The sequence below is a fragment of the Xyrauchen texanus genome, chromosome 29 (assembly GCF_025860055.1).
Source record: "Xyrauchen texanus isolate HMW12.3.18 chromosome 29, RBS_HiC_50CHRs, whole genome shotgun sequence".
NCBI lineage: Eukaryota > Metazoa > Chordata > Actinopteri > Cypriniformes > Catostomidae > Xyrauchen > Xyrauchen texanus.
This window is the reverse complement of record NC_068304.1, coordinates 13,221,865-13,241,499: the sequence shown is the minus strand read 5'-3', so window position 1 is coordinate 13,241,499 and position 19,635 is coordinate 13,221,865. Positions and strand designations below refer to the sequence as shown.

The following is a 19,635-nucleotide window of genomic DNA, read 5'->3' as shown; positions in this document are numbered from 1 at the left end:
ACAGCTTTGATCTTTGCTATATATATATATGTATGTCAAGGAAATATCTTTAGAGAATGTCACATTTTCTAGTTATGCTCAACTCTAAAATATTTAATTAGCTATAAATTGTAAATTCCTGAGACCTTTCCAATAATCACAAATGACTGGAAAAGTCAAATTCATTTGGGTGTGGAAACCCTATCCTGTGGGAAGTATGAACACTTCCCAATTGAAAACACTTCCAATATATCATGCCAAAGAAAAGTTTCTATTAGTAATTTATCATTTCATATTTTGTCTAGTTCAAGTAAACTAAAAGGATGACATTATTCCCAAAGTAGCTCATCACTTTTTTATTTCATGGTCATGTGATTTGGGGTGTGTGGTGTTACTTTCCTATTTCACAAATAGGCTTCCGCATCAAGCCACGAGGTTTCACCAAGTACAACTTTAATTTTAAGTATAACAATAGAATATAGTGAAAGACTTGTATTGAAATGACAAATTCATAGTGTCAATGTAAATCTAAAGTAACAGTAAATATTTTGCATAGGTAACCTCATGTTTGTCTGTTGAAAAAAACATCAGTATATTCATAATGATCATGTAACATATTTACTGCACATTATAGAAGCATTAAACAAAAAATCTTACATTTTAATGACGTTTGTCCACCTAAATCCTGTTTCCAGTTGGATACACTCTTGATGGCAACCTGCAATCTACATTACTCAAATCATCCATTCATTTTTTTGGGATCAACTCACTGAAAAGTGCATTACATCTTTGAGAACAACTTACTGTAACAAAAATAAACAAAATTACATTTGAACAGACTTGCTGGACTCTATCTCAAAGCAATCATGTATGACAGAGTAATATGGACTTTTCTCAGAACAACCTTAATTGACATCCCAGTTGAAATATAAGGATGAATCTTCACGAAATAAATATATAGGGGCAAGTTAAGTAAATATACTGTATATTCCATCAAGAAGACTAAAGACTGCTCTTCATCATAAACTAACAATGAGGTCAAATATTTTGCACACAAGTTGGTAGACAGGAGGTATCAAGTCAAAAACATGTAGAGAACACAATCTTGTGCAATTAAGTGGAAATTTCTTAAGTACACCCCATACAAACTTTTTTATATTGAATAACTCCAGCTAAACATTTGTTATCAAAATTAATCTATAATCTCAATGTCATGAACATGATACCATAAAAATCAACTCTGTGGGTAAGTTTGCATCAGGATGTCCATAACATGCTCAATCTCATGGACTTCCCATGTGGCCTGACCATGAGAGATTGAAGATGAGGAAGAGGATGCTGACGAGGTGGAGGATTTGGACAGAGATGGCAGATACTTGACCAGATCATTGTTTGTAACAGAGAAACTTTGCACTCCGAGAAGGTTCACCTCTGGTTCAAACACAGATGTGTCAAAGTCCAGGAGCAGTTTATCTAAAGCCACATCCTGAGGACAACTAGTATACATCACCTCAGTTTTGCTGGATGATGCTATTTCAGATGTTCTCAAACTTGATAGTGGATACTGCGTGAACCTTCCATCTCCTGTGACATTCTCTATGGAGCCAAGAGGAGCCCGCTGAGATAAACATGGCCCTTGACCACCATCTATGACTGCATCTAGATCTTTGAGAATCGCAGAGATGGCTGCAGATAAAGAGAAATCCTCCTCTAAAGAATAGGATATGAAATCGTCAGCGCTTGAGGAGTACAGAGGTGCATTATGCCCAGTTAGGGGGGACCCTTGGTAGAGAACAGGTTCCAGCGGCAACCCTGTTTGAGTCTGTGATTTTGTGGGAAACTTAACAGCAGACAGTGACTGTACCTGCACTCTAACTTCAGACTGAACTTGCCGCAGTGTGTTGTTGATAAGAACAGAGCGTAATAAGCTGGGCTCCACGAGAGTCTGGTCACGATGGAACTTATCCATGGAGATATCCAATACTGACTGCAGCTGACTTTCCCACGAAGACCCACCACCCTCGTCCTGGCGCTTACGCTTCTGTCCCCTGGCCACCATTTCTCTCTGGAAAATAAGAGTCAAAAGTTGAAGTTCACGGACTAACCAAAACATTATACACCAGCTACAAAATCTGAGGTGCGAGCAACACAAAAACCCCAAATATGAAACAATTGGTGACAGTCAAGTGTTTACCACTGTGTAACATAATTTTTTCGAATAACACTTAAGTGTTTGGGCACTGAAGACACAAGTTTGTAAAGTTTAGCAAATGGAATCTCCCCCCATTCATTCATTATTTTGGTCTTCAGCTGCATGACTGTACGGGGCCTTCATTGCTGTATTGTGTACTTCATAATACGCCATACATTCTCTACTGGTGACAGGTCAGGCCTGATGCTTACATAGCCATGAATTTGTTATCTGGGCAGTATGTGGTTTGGCCTTGTACTGCAGGAAATCCACTACTGAATGCACACAATCTTCAAACCCTCCAAACCCTCAGACGTATTAAAAACAGTCACGTGTCTGTAATGAATTTCACATGTGTTCGGGAATAATTCAGTAAACCTTTGTAAATCAACACCATTCAACGCTGCATCCACAGACGCAAGTTAAGGCTTTACTATGCAAAGCAGAATCCATGCATCAACACTGTTCAGAAGCACCACTGACTTCTCTGTCCTCAGTCTCATCTGAGTTGGAAAGTACAACTGTGGAATCATGTTTTGTGATTCGATCAATCCATATTTAAAAAAAGCCATCGTGTTCTCCAGGCCAAAGAGGAAAAGGCACATCCAAGCTGTTATCGGCGTCAGGTCCAAAAGCCAGTGTCTGTCAAAGTATGGGGAGGTGTTAATGCCCATGACATGGGTAACTTGCACATATGTGAGGCACTATTAATACAGAAATATATGTAGACGTATATGTATTTGGAGCAACATATACTCCCATCCAGACGCTTCCAGGGACATCCATGTATTTTCCAGCAGGATGACTTCAAACCACATACTGGCCAGATTACAAGTGCATGGCTGTGTAAGCAGAGAGTGCGGGTGCTTTGTTGGCCTGCCTGCAGTCCTGACATGTCTCCAATTGAGAATGTGTGGTGCATTATGAAACACAAACTATGGCAACTTAGGCCCCATACAATTGCACAGCTGAAGACCTGCATAAGGTCATTGACTCACCCCCTCATTAAAAAAAAAATTTAAAGAACAAATGCAGTTACAAAAGGCACTTATAACAGAACTGAACTGGGCCAATCCATACATTTTATAATGCCCACTACTTCAAAAGTGTAGCCACAACACCAGATATAAACAGTATGTGTTAAAATGATCTTTGTGTGATAAAATTGCTTAATAACCATATCAGTTTTATATTATCCAATATTACAACTTGTGTTGTACCATGTGTTGTGCCGATATCTGACTGCACGCTACCTGATTGGTTCTTATCCCTAAAGCCCACCACTACATCTACCACTAAACATAGGGCTGTTCGATTCCAGAAATTTGGGAATGGACTCCAACTAGTGTTGCAACAGTATGCGATTTTCACGGTATGATATCCATCCATCCATCCATCCATCGTCAACCGCTTATCCTGTGTACAAGGTCGCGGGGGGCTGGAGCCTATCCCAGCTGGTATGATATCAGTCTCAGAAAATATCATGGTTTCACAGTATACGGTATTACACAATTACTATTATGAAAACAGTGAAAACAGAAGGGTTATTTATTTATTTTTGAGCAAACACTTTATTATAATTGAAACTTGAAACCATTTATTTTATTGAAGTATGTGTAAAAAAGTCTCCCTTCTGAAAATAAAATAAATAGAAAAAATAAGAAAGCTAACAGAATTATAATAAACAGAATTATAAACATGATAAAAATAGCATGTAACTATAACATGTTATATAACTAAAGCATGTTAGTTTACATGTCAGCATAGCATATTAAATTAACTACAAAATCTAAGTCTGCGCTCCGCAATATCGAGGGAAGCCCAGTTGTTGAACGCGCGCGCCAGTGAGAAGAGCAGATCACTAGCGCGAACACGTTACACTCGCGAAAGTGCAGATGAGAAGTTTTAGCTGTTTGCGAGATTATCATTAAATCTGCCTTGGCAGTCCAAGTTGACGAGTCTGACAGGCAGACAAGGAGGAAAGGAGATGCGCACGTGCATGTGAGATTCTCCGTCCGGTTGCATTTTTTTCTCAATACTGTAGATAAGCAAATGTAAAGGGTATGATAACTGTCAATTTTCAAACCGTGGTATACCGTGAAACCGGTATACCACTGCAACCCTAACTCCAACTCCTAGTTTTGGAATCGGTTCCAAGAGTCGATTACAGACTAATTTTACTATTAATAGGTCCATTCCAAAATTAAATCAGGGCCTATATGCACATACCAAAGTGCAATTCTTCAATCATGAGATAAGTTTGAGTAGATGCGACTGTATTTCAAAGGACTTCTGAAAATAATCTTAAAACCACCATTACATTGCAATTGTCAATTTCCACTCATGAGTTCTTGTTTAGAAAGAGGTTTATATTAGAATGTACAGTAATTGTCCATAACCATTTGTACAGTAAATAAAATGTCCAAAATATACACTTCAGTTTTATTTAAAATCCAGGTTGTTGAACTAGTTAATTTCATAAAAAATAAAATAAAAAAAAAAATAAATAAATAAATATATATATATATATATATATATATATATATATATATATATATATATATACACACACTCACCTAAAGGATTATTAGGAACACCTGTTCAATTTCTCATTAATGCAATTATCTAATCAACCAATCACATGGCAGTTGCTTCAATGCATTTAGGGGTGTGGTCCTGGTCAAGACAATCTCCTGAACTCCAAACTGAATGTCAGAATGGGAAAGAAAGATGATTTAAGCAATTTTGAGCGTGGCATGGTTGTTGGTGCCAGACGGGCCGGTCTGAGTATTTCACAAACTGCTCAGTTACTGGGATTTTCACGCACAACCATTTCTAGGGTTTACAAAGAATGGTGTGAAAAGGGAAAAATATCCAGTATGCGGCAGTCCTGTGGGCGAAAATGCCTTGTTGATGCTAGAGGTCAGAGGAGCCGACTGATTCAAGCTGATAGAAGAGCAACTTTGCCTGAAATAACCACTCGTTACAACCGAGGTATGCAGCAAAGCATTTGTGAAGCCACAACACGCACAACCTTGAGGCGGATGGGCTACAACAGCAGAAGACCCCACCGGGTACCACTCATCTCCACTACAAATAGGAAAAAGAGGCTACAATTTGCAAGAGCTCACCAAAATTGGACAGTTGAAGACTGGAAAAATGTTGCCTGGTCTGATGAGTCTCGATTTCTGTTGAGACATTCAGATGGTAGAGTCAGAATTTGGCGTAAACAGAATGAGAACATGGATCCATCATGCCTTGTTACCACTGTGCAGGCTGGTGGTGGTGGTGTAATGGTGTGGGGGATGTTTTCTTGGCACACTTTAGGCCCCTTAGTGCCAATTGGGCATCGTTTAAATGCCACGGTCTACCTGAGCATTGTTTCTGACCATGTCCATCCCTTTATGGCCACCATGTACCCATCCTCTGATGGCTTCTTCCAGCAGGATAATGCACCATGTCACAAAGCTCGAATCATTTCAAACTGGTTTCTTGAACATGACAGTGAGTTCACTGTACTAAAATGGCCCCCACAGTCACCAGATCTCAACCCAATAGAGCATCTTTGGGATGTGGTGGAACGGGAGCTTCGTGCCCTGGATGTGCATCCCACAAATCTCCATCTCCAATCTCCCAGATGCTATCCTATCAATATGGGCCAACATTTCTAAAGAATGCTTTCAGCACCTTGTTGAATCAATGCCACGTAGAATTAAGGCAGTTCTGAAGGCGAAAGGGGGTCAAACACAGTATTAGTATGGTGTTCCTAATAATCCTTTAGGTGAGTGTACATATATATATATATATATATATATATATATATATATATATATATTATAACGTGTAGCCCTATTTAAAAAATGTTTTATTTGATTTCATAACATAATTAAAAATGTAAAATTGTGTGAAGTGTAGGCTAAATAAAATAAATATATGCAAAAGGTTTTAAACACTAAAAATGTCCAGAACGAGTAGAGAAGCATACATTCTCACTTTTATAAGTGTAACTCATTGATCATTTAAACTTTAACATACAGATTTAATGATGTGATCTGGGAAGCAAGCTCAACTCTGTGATCTCCTTGTTGCAGACTTATGTTGTAACATCAGGGAAGTTGTTATTGTTTGCCAATTTTCTGTGACAAATTTGGCATGTTTCTTGATTATTATTTTAATCCAAAGTAAAATACCGGCGGACTGTAAAAAAGATGTGTTGAAGGGCTTGTGTGATTGCGAATACAGATGACCAATTTGACTCAGTCAAGTTGATGAACATTAAGATTCATAATATTTTTTTAGTGCTGTTAGGCTTCTGAAATGTGTAGTAGTTCAGTGGTCGAGGAAATAAACAGTCCGAAAATATCAACCGGTTTCCCCGAAAGGAATCGACTCCAGCTTTGGATTCAATTCCAACGTTTCGAATCCATTCTCAATTCCCAATGCCTCGGAATCGATTACCGGTCCTTTTTTTATTTGGTTCCTAGCGCTACCTAAACATAAGGATAATAACAAGGCTGAATCCAGCTCCTTATTCGCCGAAATAACCATTCCACCTTAAAAAATGGAAGGTGGCACATAGGACCTCTCACTTAATTTAATTGGCTGTATTGTTTAAAGGTACAGCTGCTCTGAAAAACTGAAACTGAGGTCGGCAGGTATTTGAATAGACTATCGACATCAGTGGAGAATTCTCAGGGCCACCAAAAGCCTTTTCTGCTGGCCAAATAAATAAATAATTTTCATCCTTTCATTCTCAATCAACAATGTATTTTTAATCGCTATCCACTCTTAATTAATCTACAAACAAATAGAGAAAAACTAAAAGTTTATCCAGTCAGAATTTATTCCTTGATGCTTACAAGTGAAGTGTGACAACTGTTTCACAAATCACGTGGCTGAAGCAGCTCGTGAGTCTGAGCTTCACCCCGTCAGGTCATCAGAATATCTTTACAATCACTCAACGGTGCACATGAATGTCTAAATATAAAATCTAAAGTCAGATTGTCAGATTCCTCAGCCAGTTAGATTGATTTATTTGTTCTTGGTGGGTGTGATCTTTAGGATATGTCCCTGTAGAGGCCTTCTAGCTGGCCTTGTGTGACGCAATCACGCTTTAAGTGATGTAATTAGAAAGCGAAGAGCGCGAGATCTTGCTGACGAGTCGGCTGTCATCACTGCTGGTATTGCCGTTGAGAAAGAGATCTTTATGGATTTAAAAACATGAGATGATTTGCATAACCGTGTGATTGCTTAATTTATTAATCATAAATGGAGGACTGATTTTCACTTCAAGCAGATTGGTAAATGTTTTATAAATGTTATAGCAACATCAGGAGTTTTCTAAGTGTAAATTAGGCTGCTTGAAGTTTTGAAAAGTAGTGCTGCGTTCCATTCAGCTCGGAAAAGTCCGATTTTCCAACTTCCTACTAGAAAAAGTGCAATGTAATGCATCTTTAAGCCAGAATTACAACTTGTAGGCTCGTGCAGAAATTCTCAAATCCGATTTCGCTGAGATGCAGGTGCATGATATCACACAATCATCTCCACACTCAGAGATATACAAAGTGATAAACATTCACTTTATTAACTAATATCGATAAATGAGTTTGTTTCCACATTACATGATATTAAAGCTTGTTTAACAAACGCCTGCAGAAACAGGTGTATAAAACATTATAATCTCTTTTGATAATCGTACACCTGAAGCACAAACGTTAGCGCTGGCTTGTTTATCAGTTGTGTTGCTAGGAGACATCTCCAATGAGAGTCAAACCCCTGCTAATCTAATGGGAGTGTTGCAGTTCCGAATATCGGGGAAAGGAATGCATTTATGGAGTAAGAATTTCCCACATCCAACTGGAATGGAATGCAACATAATCATGTATCCTGACGAAACTAAATTTATTGCAAGCAACAGTTAAATCGCAAATATTATTAGATAGATTTTTCCAGGTATTATAGGCCTCCTTGTTAGATTCATATGAAAAATTATGATTTTTGAGTGTCTGTTCGGGAGACATTCATTTCACAAACAGTCATGCTGCAGTTAAAATTAGTCTTGCATTAGGTGTCGTTTCAAGTTCTGGCTTTCGTGCATGGAGGTGTTTGTAAAATGTCAATTGGTATTACTAGTTAGCTGTGACGATGTATGATGCCCAAAAGGCATAGGGTGTCGTGAAACTGTGTTTTCTTAATGACATGAATCACACTGAAGGCCTAGACTTAAAATGCACGGTTCGTCACTGATCGACATTTGTAAAATTATTTTCACAGCATAATTTTTAATTCAACTTTTCTATAAAAGGTGCCTGTGTCCATGTTGAAGCTAAGGAAGCCTGCACCTTATGTAAGACCCATCCATCCCATATTTTATGTTAATGTGAAAGTCTGTGTAAAGATGACATTAGACAAAGTTTGCTATTGAGATTAGATTTTTTTTTATCACTTATTATGAATCATCTAACATGTCATGTGTTACAACACTCCGACTTTTCCACACTATTTTTAAAGGCTTTATTAAATATGGCTCCATGCTGTGATGTAGAAAAGTTGATAAAGGTAGATAATATTAACATTACACTTGCTTGTAGATGTCTTTAGTTATGAACCCAAGAGCATCATATACATTTTGGCCAGCGCCTATATTGTAGGCTTTCTTTTATCATAAGATATCAACTACAGAGCAATACAATTTAATTACAATATACTCCTAACGCCAAAATTCATATGCTCTAAAGTAAAAAATACTAATGTTCTTGACAATCTGGGAGTGTAATGGGACAGTGAAAATAATAGACGTACAAAATTACAAGATATCATCATTTGTGTATTTCTGTATATACTTATATTTTCTAATCGCTTTTTATTTTTATTATATTTAATTTGTGTGTTTTTTATCTTTGTCTTGTTGTCGTATTTTTTGTGCGCTAGAAGCTTCTGTCACCAAGAAAACTTCCCTGTATGTGTAAGCGTACTTAGCAATAAAACTCAATATGATTGTGACATTTTCTAGATATATGAATCCAAGAACATAATATAAAGTAGGTCAAGTATATTGCCTCTCCAGTATTGTACATCCAAAGCCCATAACTATAAAATACAAATAATAATATTCTCAAAAGAAGATGGTGGGTTTGAGTACATGATTGACTAATGAAATTAAACATTACAGCCGTGGCTAAAAGTATTGACATTGACATATATTTTATAAAGTTTTCTGCTTCAGTTGTTGTGGTGTTGATTGACATTGTTTCTAGATTATTGTGCAGAGTGATCAGATGCATTTTAAATAATTGCAAAAAGCTTCATTGGCCAAAAAAATGAACTTTATCACAAAAACTCAAATTTCACAGTTTTTTGGCCCTGGTACAAAATTACAGAGTGCAGAGCTTGCTCAATATTGGCAGCAGGTTGGTGTGAGTGCATCCGCACGCACAGTGAAGCGAAGACTTTTGGACAATGGCCTGGTGTCAAGAAGGGCAGCAAAGAAGCCACTTCTCTCCAAGAAAAATATCAAGGACAGACTGAAATTCTGCAGGAAGTACAAGGATTGGACAGCAGAAGACTGGTGCAAAGTAATTTTCTCCCTTCCGAATGTTTGGGACATCCCACCATACTGTAATTTTTAATTTCATTAGTAAGCAAACCCACCATCTTCTTTTGAGAATATTATTATTTGTATTTTATAGTTATGGGCTTTGGATGTACAATACTGGAGAGGCAATATACTTGACCTACTTTATATTATGTTCTTGGATTCATATATCTAGAAAATGTCACAATCATATTGAGTTTTATTGCTAAGTACGCTTACACATACAGGGAAGTTTTCTTGGTGACAGAAGCTTCTAGCGCACAAAAAATACGACAACAAGACAAAGATAAAAAACACACAAATTAAATATAATAAAAAATAAAAAGCGATTAGAAAATATAAGTATATATAGAAATACACAAATGATGATATCTTGTAATTTTGTAAGTCTATTATTTTCACTGTCCCATTACACTCCCAGATTGTCAAGAACATTAGTATTTTTTACTTTAGAGCATATGAATTTTGGCGTTAGGAGTATATTGTAATTAAATTGTATTGCTCTGTAGTTGATATCTTATGATAAAAGAAAGCCTACGATATAGGCGCTGGCCAAAATGTATATGATGCTCTTGGGTTCATAACTAAAGACATCTACAAGCAAGTGTAATGTTAATATTATCTACCTTTATCAACTTTTCTACATCACAGCATGGAGCCATATTTAATAAAGCCTTTAAAAATAGTGTGGAAAAGTCGGAGTGTTGTAACACATGACATGTTAGATGATTCATAATAAGTGATAAAAAAAATCTAATCTCAATAGCAAACTTTGTCTAATGTCATCTTTACACAGACTTTCACATTAACATAAAATATGGGATGGATGGGTCTTATATACTGAAGCTAAGCTGGGTTGAGCCTGGTCTAATGTTGCTAATGTTGCTGCTGGAAGAGGTTATTAGGTAGACCAGCAGGGGGTGCTCACCCTGAGAACTGCGTAGGTCCTAATGCCCCAGTATAGTGATGGGGCCACTATACTATAAAAAGGCACCATCCTTCAGATAATACGTTAAACCGAGGTCCTGACTCTCAGTGGCCAAATTCCCCCCATTGGCCCTTATCAATCATGGCTTCCTAATAAATCACCATCCATTGATTGGCTCTATCACTCCACTCTCTCCTCTCCACCAGTAGCTAGTGTGTGGTGTGGTGAGCACACTATGGCTGCCGTTGCTTCATCCAGGTGGATGCTGCACACAGGGTTAGTACAGATGCTTCAAAGTTAAATTCAAGGACTTTTTAAGCACATTTTTATTTGTTTTCAAGGACTATGCTCGAGATGTCATTAAAACATTGATAACAGCAATGCAATGAAATCAAGGGTCAAACATTCTTTTTAAATTATTTTCTTTAGATTTTTTGCACACTTGTTTGGCCTTGCACTAAGGCTTTTATTAAAGATAAGTACAAAATAAATGCACAAATAACTACATGTCATAGAAGTGGTGTACAAGTTGAAGGGAACAAGGATTTTTTTTTCAGGCAATTAACAATTTCAAATGTATTTTCTAGAATATTTGCAAAACAGTCTCAAGCCATTTCATATAATTAAAGGTTAGGTTATAATTAATTAATTTCGCTATTTGAAAGCTTTTTCGTGACTAAAAAAGACAAGGGACATGACTTTGTCAACATAATTTGATATTGACCCAAATGTTGTCAGAAATAACCTACTTAGTGAGACACAAAGCTTTCTTTACACAAGGTGGCGCTAGACGGCTCACAAAACCGAATCCTCCATTCATCTGCATTCAAATAATTCAAAACGTTTTACATCTCATATAATTAATTCACAATTAAAACTAATAGTTGCAAGAATTCATACTTGTTAAATCCGCAACAGCAGTATCTTTAAAAATATATTTTTTGATTGTGATTGGCCCATTCTGAACAGCGCTGCCAAAAGTAACAGGTACCACGTGACACCACCGCCTATTCGACCGCAGCCAGGTTTTTCAGTGCAGCTGTACCTTTAAACAATCCAGCCAATGAAAATAAGTGGGAGGTCCTATATGCCACCCACCATTTTTTAAACTGGAACGGTTATTCCGGCGAATAAGAAGTTGGATTCAGCCTCGTGGGATATCAGTTTAAACACTAAAAGAGATTTTATCAAACTAAAATTATATAGAACCGAGATTTATCACACTAAAATAATACTAATTTGTATAATATTTACGTATATATATTATAATGGCGAAAATATTTGTTGTGATAGCCAACATTATGCTACAAACGCGGTCGATAAAGCTTACCTGTATTAAAATTGTAAATATTTCATTGGCAAAAATAAATAAAAAAATGAATTACTTGCCTTGTTTTCCTTATATTGTTGTTTTGTTTTTTTTTTTAATCAGCAATGCTTTACACACACACACACACACACACACACATATATATATATATATAAAATCAATAACTGTAACAAATGTTTATCTTGACAAACATTTTAAAACGTATAGTTTATACATTGTAGTCCACAAAACCAGGTCTGCGTTCATCAGACGTACGTTAAACAGAGCGAATAAAAATGTATTTCCAGAACAATAATTAAATACTGAAGTATGAGAATCACATTACTAATCAACACATTCATTAAACATGTCCTGTTTTCGTTTCCGGAAACTTTGCGCACAACTTGAAATCAATGCGTTAGCTAAGCAAATTAACCAGCCACGCAGTTTAAAGATTTACAGTCTGGATGAAACATTTTTACTCACCTGTCAAGTTTATAAACTATCTTCAAAAATGGGTGAAGTGTCCGTAAATGTAGAGATTCATCTGACCATTATAAATTATAACGATGTTGAGACTTCAGTGGCCAAATTCGTTTGCTGGAATTTTTTTCGTCCCGCCAGTGATTCAACCACGTCAAACACAACTGTCTGTAACGGAATTATGGGTATTGTAGTCGTGTTAATATACTACAGTCCCTGTGGTGGGCACAAAAAGGCGTTTTTAATGCCAATTTATGTCCCACTTACCTACACAAAGCAAAAACTATTAAAATAATAATGCTTTTATTTAAAACCATAAAACAAAATACATTGACATTCCTTGGCCAATAACAAAGATTCAGTCTTTCTTTAAGGCAGTGGTTCTCAAAGTGTGGGGTGTGCCCCATAAGTAGGGTGCTGAGGCATTGTAGGAGCCAGGGGCAGAATGGGACTAAAAAGTGGCCCTGGACTTTCTGGCCCAGAGCGGCGCACCAAACCCAGCCCGTAACACACCAGCTCATTTATTTCATTTTCTGGCTAAATTTTTGTGTAAAAAAAACCCAAACTAAAATATTTCTATTGACTGCCAATCATGACATCGGGCCCCACCAGTGCAAAAATTGTCATAACTTTAAAACATTTGAAACTGGATTTTTTTTTTTTCTTTTAGAGAAAGCATTCAAAATAAGCACTTTATAGCTCAGACAAATAACATGTCCGAAAACGTTTTTCCCAACATACTAAAATGGTTAGGTAAAAATGTACTTGAAAATTCAAGGGAAAATGTATTTAAGTGTATTTAATGTGCAGTAACAAGTCAGCATTTCTTAAAGATCTTAATCACCTTTCAACTGTTTTCTAAATGTACAAATAAACTATTGTCCTAGTTAATTTGAGGTTGTGGAAACAAGTATAATAATAATTTATTATACATGTATAAACAGTTATAAAAGATCATAAAATTATGCATCATACAGCAGGACACTGATGACACTGCTTCAAATTTCATGTCAATTACCCACTTAACTATGTGTAAATGTTTATTTTTAAAAAATCAATGAAAACAAAGTTAGCCAGAATATGTACACATATAAATATAAACAAATATAAAGATATGCCAAAATAATAAACATACCTCTTAAAGTGTAGATCTTTGCAGATGAATTGCTCATATTTTCTCTCAATGTGAGTTTGTTGCATCTTTATATCTGCAGTGTTTATTTCCTTCCAGATTATTCTTGAGAAAAAGTGAAAAGCCTATGCCTTTACAAGTGCTGTTTCTATAGTCCTTTAAACAAAGTAAGCCTCAAAGACTCAAATTGCCACAAAGTAATCTTATTTTCTGCATTTTTATCAGGCGTAAGCAATATTCAGCAAGCTGCACTTCAGCTCTCAGAAATGCTTTGCATTATGAATAAATTATAAAATGACTATGTACTGCCCATAGCTCTACTGTTTGCAGATTTTGTATATGCTGCTGATATTGTATTTGTTTTAACTTGCAGTTATTTGTCATTTTGTGATTATTTAGAGCTCAACTTATACTTGATATATTGTCTTTGGTTGTCACCATTGTTGTGATTTGTATGTCAAAAAAATTTGGTCCACAGGAGGTACAGAGTTAATTCCTTCAAATGGAAATGCACTACAATGTGAAAGTAATTTAAAAATAAAAGTTGTTTAATTATTTCAAAATAAAATTGTGTCAATAAAAAAAGCCAAAAGCCATAAAAGCCTTATGGATTTAACTGAATTTTCACTCTGTAATGAGGTTCACACGGGCATTATAGAACCTAGGGCAGGTGCCTATTTTGCCTGTAGGACGGTTTGGTACTTGCATAGCAGTTGGCCAGCGCAAATTACCTAGTAGCCCACTGGGAAAACTCCCGTTGGTCTCAAGTCCATTTTTATTAAAACTATTCTATCCAGTGTAAAATGTCTTCAACAGTTTGTCCTGCAGCAGTATCAATTTGTATGTATTGAAAGTATATACTATATAAAGTATATAACCTTTTCTTGTTTCAAAGGGGGTGACCAAAAAAATGGAGAACCACTGCTTTAAGGAAAAACAAACACAAAAGGTTGCCAGTTATTTTGTCCAATAAACAATGTTTCTGTAAATGCTTGTGCTTATTTTGATCGAATAGACAAAAAAGTATGTGTCACTATGCAAATATCTATAAAACACCAAATGTTTGAAAAAATTATTACTTTGATTATCTATAGTACATTTAATGCTGGCCTGCATATTTTCTGATGTTAAAAAAAAAAATAAGGCGGCCTTGATAGATTAGCTATATTCTCCACAAACTCCAACTGTCTTTCCATCCCATTCAGAAGTGGAGAGGCACTTGACAAAGAAATGGCCTAGGTCAAATTTGGAGATAACTCTTCCTTTTAACATGTTCTCAGTCGCAATGTATTTTTCAGTCAGAGGCTTGTCACCTGAAAAGATAACATGCATGAATAAAGGTACTTCAGACTAAACATAATTTAAGTAAATATTTATTTTAGGCATGCGGTCAATGTGTATGCATTTAGTGCTCATTACCAGCAATGTGAGGAGGCATTGCAGCTGTATAGTCCAGTCCTGATTCCTTCAGGACATTGTACATTCTGTCATGATCTTCAGTGACTGGCACCAGGCGAGGAGGAACTTTGGCACGATCCCACAATAGGAACGCTATAAAAGACAGAGTTATATGGCAAATTCTTCACAACTGACGATTACTAGTAAATAACAGTGTGTGTGTGTATATACAAGCAGCCAAAAGTTTGGAATAATGTACAGATTTTGCTCTTATGGAAAGAAATTGGTACTTTTATTCACCAAAGTGGCATTCAACTGATCACAATGTATAGTCAGGACATTAATAATGTGAAAAATTACTATTACAATTTGAAAAAAAAAAAAAGTGTCAGAACTTCTTAAACTACTTAAAAGATTTCTCATCATTTTGTATCATGTTGTACATGTAATACAAAGTTTACACTACACAATTTTAAGCCCGATTTTCACTCTCCGACAGTTTTGTGGAGATCGCCGACAAAAACCTCAAATCATAGGCATATCGGAGCTCGCTCCCGTGAGCGAAGATCGCAATGTATAAATTATCAAAGACGCGATTTGAGAGAAGCGCTGACGCGTCGCTAGGGATGCAGCGGTATACCGGTTTCACGGTATACCACGGTTTGAAAATTGACGGTTATCCTACCCTGTACATTTGCTTATCTACAGTATTGAGGAAAAAATACAACCGTACGGAGAATCTCACATGCGCTTGTGCATCTCCTTTTCTCTTTGTCTGCCTGTCAGATTCGTCAACTTGTGTCACACACAAACATGCAGCAGAGAAAATGTCAGAGAGAGGCGAGGGGGTCTGACATGAGTGTGTGTGTGTGTGTGTGTGTGTGTGTGTGAGTTAAAGCAGTGTTTCTCAACTGGTCTATTCGGACTGGATCGCGGACAGCAGGGAAAGAACAATGCCATGGTTCTCCCATTGAAGATATTTCGGCGGCCGCCCAAGCGATCGACTATTTAGGACTGCCAAGGCAGATTTAATGATAATCTCAAACAGCTAAAAGATAAAAACAGCTAAAGCAGACATGGGCAATTTACGGCCCGCGGGCTGGATCAGGCGCACCACATGGTTTAATGTGGCCCGCGGCTCATTTATCGTAAAAACGTTTTTATTTTTCATTGGATAATTCAGTTAACTTGCATTGGGACATAACGCATCTCTACAAGCGTTTAACATGCTCATGGTTGCCAGATAAGAGACGAACGAAACACCCCCAGATTGAGATTTATACTTGCTCAAATTGGAAATATTCTGTTTATGCCAAATGTTATACTTATTTTGTGCAATCTGGCAACCATGCACGTCTCGCTTTCTCCTTTGAACAAATTTTGCGATCTGTAGTGCAATATTCTGCTCAAGGAAAAGTGTTATACGGCTACTCTGTGTCCATTCTTGAGGCTGCTTGTGATGTTTGGTGCTACTAATTTTGCAGGAAAACCTTCTCAGTGATTAAATTAAATATAAAAGTAGATCTCGGCATCATTGACACACGGAGGGGTAATCATTGACATGTGAGCCAGAGACAAAAATGTGTATGTATTTAATGTGTATAATAAATTTCGCATAAATAATCAAGGATAAGGTGTTGGACTGATGGCTGCTGGAAATGGAGCCTGTCTACTGTAGAGTTGATCAAAAATGACTTTGGTGAAATAAAGTACCAGTTTCCAATTTTATATACATGACCGTTCAAACGTTTAGGGTTACTTATTCTTTACTTTTTAATTTTTTTTCTCCACATTTTAAAATAACAGTCATCACAACTATGGAATAATAGAAATGGAAATATGGGAATTATGAAGATTTTCTAAGATAAAAAAAAATCTAAAATAAATCAAAACTGTGTAATATTTCAGCATCTTTAAAGTGGCCACACTTTGTATAGATTTTGCAGACATGTACTCTTGACATTTTCTCAACCAACTTCTTGAGGAATCACCCTGGGATGCTTTTTAAACAGTTTTGAAGGAGTTCCCATCTATATGCTGGGCACCTAGTGGCTGCTTTTCTTAATTATTCGGTCCAAGTCATCCATTTCAAAAACTTTTTATTTTAATTTTATTTAAGTTTTGTAATGAAATAAATTAATATTTTGGCACAATTAAATTTTGTCAACAAAACTCATTTCAAACATTATATGCCTTCAGATCAAAAGGTTTTTAAGATCATGAGAAACATTTCAGGCAAGTGACCCCAACCTTTTGAACGGTAGTTTGTGTGCGCATATATATATATATATATATATATATACACACACACACACACACACACACACACAGTATATCAGTATTCACACATATACACATGTATGTAGTATAAATAGCTGTGAATGGCTGAATCATGAAAGCATTCATACCTGACATGCATGCAACAACTTTGCGGATTCCTTGGGCTTTCATGACCTCCAGAATGTTCCGTGTTCCCTCAGACATCATCGTTGTGGGACCAGCATTAAAAAAAATTTTTTAAAAGAAGTTAATATGTTGCACTAAATTCACAGTGATAGAGGACTCATTTTCAATTTCAAAAACATAAAACATGTTTTAACATTAACTGTGTTTACATGGACACCAGAAAGCAGCTTACTGCGTTCTCATTTACATTCACTGTATAAGCAGTGTACTCTTTACTCTTGTATACATGTGGCATGGCCAGTAAACAGCTTTCTCCACAGCAACATAATTTCCTGGCGATGCTTGAGTACATAACAAACATGGCATTGACGAAGACTTGGCTAGTTTATTCTCCATTGCTTTGCATTATTTCCAGATGTACCAGAGTTGTTGCTGTTTTTTTTCTCTTCACTTTCTATTACACTGCAATATTGTAATTGCCCTCTCACATAAAGCTCAGTGATTCCCCCAATGTAAGGACTTAAATCTTGATCTGTTTCTCACTCACCTATCATATCGCTTCTGAACATATGGATTTATCCACTGGTATCATAAAGATTACTTTTATGCTGCCTTTATGTGCTTTTTGGAGCTTCAAAGTTCTGATCATCATCATTCACTTGCATTGTATAGACCTACAGAGCTGAGATATTCTTCTAAAAATCTTAATTTCTGTTCAGCAGAGGAAAGAAAATGATGAGAATTTTCTTTTTTGAATTTAAATCAACTCATTGAGATCATTGTTTGTCCCCAAAATAATGATGACTGCGTCCTGACCCTCCAGTGTCTTCTTAACATCATCTTTGTTCAGCACATCTCCCGCCACCACACGGAAGGCCTTGTGGTCTGGAGGAAGCCTTGCAGGGTCTCTTACCAGCACAGTCACATTGTAACCTAGAACAGTGACAAGACAAGAACTGACATGTTCCTCCTAAAAAAAGCAACCACTAAGGATTTTCAATTTCCATCATCTTGCAATGGAAGGTCTTGTAAACTGACACGCAAATATTAAAATGTTAGGTAGTAATAATGTGTAGTAGTACCTACATAAAAACGACTTTTAACAAAAAGTACAATGAATTCAGCTCAAATGCATCCAAACTGATCAAGAATGCCCTATCTGCTGCGTCATGATAAGATTCATGCTTATCTTTAAAATGCATCGTGCCTTGTGACTCAGCAGAATAGAGCTTTTGCATGACTAAGAAGTTTCGCAAATGTCTCGTGATCTGAATGCATTATAGATTAAATGATTTAAGCATTAGCACTTATTACAAGTTTTTAAAGTAAGCATTTAACAACCTTTCTAAAGTGCAACTTCGATTTCGGCTAAGAACTTGACATTAATCTGCAGCACCAACTCATGTGTTCTGCACTGTTTACACATCATGACGACAGCAAAGTCACATCTAGGCTAGGCCAACGTCCACCTTTGCAATTAATATTGTGAACCTAAGAGACTAAAAAAAAAATATTACAGCACTATCCCAAAAAGCATTGCGTAACTATTTACCAGCGGCCACTGCAATAGGCAAGGTCGCTGACCCAGTCATCCCCGTGCTGCCGAATATTGCCACATTTTTTATGGCATCACACATTTCTGCGTGTCGAAGGGCTCTTGTGAAATTCCACCTGTAAATAGAGACTCTATATTGAAATTCAACGCTCTGTAGTACGTCTGCCTTCTATTCTGATATTGAACAATTAATTCAATGCTGTCACGTGAGTCACACCTCTTTCAGGAAATAAGCGAATGTTAAATTCCGCTCCCAATGTTTGCGTTGGTTGCTGCGGTTTTTTGAATGACTTCTCAACTGTCCAATCGTAGACTGCGTTTAAATAACACTAACCAACCAGAACAAAGAATGATCAGGTCAAGGGCGGGGTATAACAGAAAACGGGTGGGTGAAAGAAACAATGGAAGTGAATTGGAGGGTTTAAAGGTGGATATGTGAAGTTTATAACAAAGTTAAAATATAACTTTGCACAGAAAATGTTAATAAATTACTATCACACTTAAATCATGATAAAAACGTGTATTTTTTACCTCTTGTGGCTATACTTTTGGCCCCATTCACTTAAAGGTGTCATGCATTGGATGTTTTTTTACATTATATTGTTCAATTATAATATTTATTTTAATTTAAATTTGTATTTATGTGTCAATGATAGTGTC

General features: G+C 36.5%; 2 protein-coding genes across 2 annotated transcripts; both read right to left on the bottom strand.

Annotated features, from left to right (window-relative positions):
• Window positions 1-401: 401 nt before the first annotated feature.
• LOC127623113 (cell division cycle-associated protein 4-like) lies at window positions 402-12,758 on the bottom strand. Its single transcript, XM_052097371.1, has 2 exons — window positions 12,488-12,758; window positions 402-2,044 (listed from the first exon to the last, which is right to left on the bottom strand). Exon 2 carries the CDS (start codon window positions 2,036-2,038, stop codon window positions 1,214-1,216), a length of 825 nt encoding a protein of 274 aa, XP_051953331.1. The 5' UTR covers window positions 2,039-2,044; window positions 12,488-12,758; the 3' UTR covers window positions 402-1,213.
• A 44-nt stretch (window positions 12,759-12,802) lies between these two features.
• Window positions 12,803-19,155, bottom strand: LOC127623114 (flavin reductase (NADPH)-like). The gene is made up of 5 exons (XM_052097372.1): window positions 18,973-19,155; window positions 18,194-18,353; window positions 17,423-17,514; window positions 15,036-15,167; window positions 12,803-14,929 (listed from the first exon to the last, which is right to left on the bottom strand). The coding sequence occupies exons 1-5, from the start codon at window positions 19,055-19,057 to the stop codon at window positions 14,775-14,777; spliced, it is 624 nt and encodes a 207-aa protein (XP_051953332.1). The 5' UTR covers window positions 19,058-19,155; the 3' UTR covers window positions 12,803-14,774.
• Between the last annotated feature and the right edge of the window lie 480 nt (window positions 19,156-19,635).

Bases quoted from the DNA above. Each gene is read 5' to 3' on its own strand.
- LOC127623113 (XM_052097371.1), bottom strand. From the start codon at position 2,038: ATGGTGGCCAGGGGACAGAAGCGTAAGCGCCAGGACGAGGGTGGTGGG.
- LOC127623114 (XM_052097372.1), bottom strand. From the start codon at position 19,057: ATGTGTGATGCCATAAAAAATGTGGCAATATTCGGCAGCACGGGGATG. The intron at 18,354-18,972 runs GTAAATAGTTAC...TCACTGTTCTAG, and splicing joins GCCTATTGCAGTGGCCGCTG to GTTACAATGTGACTGTGCTG. The intron at 15,168-17,422 runs GTATGAATGCTT...TGTCTTTTATAG, and splicing joins AGTTGTTGCATGCATGTCAG to CGTTCCTATTGTGGGATCGT.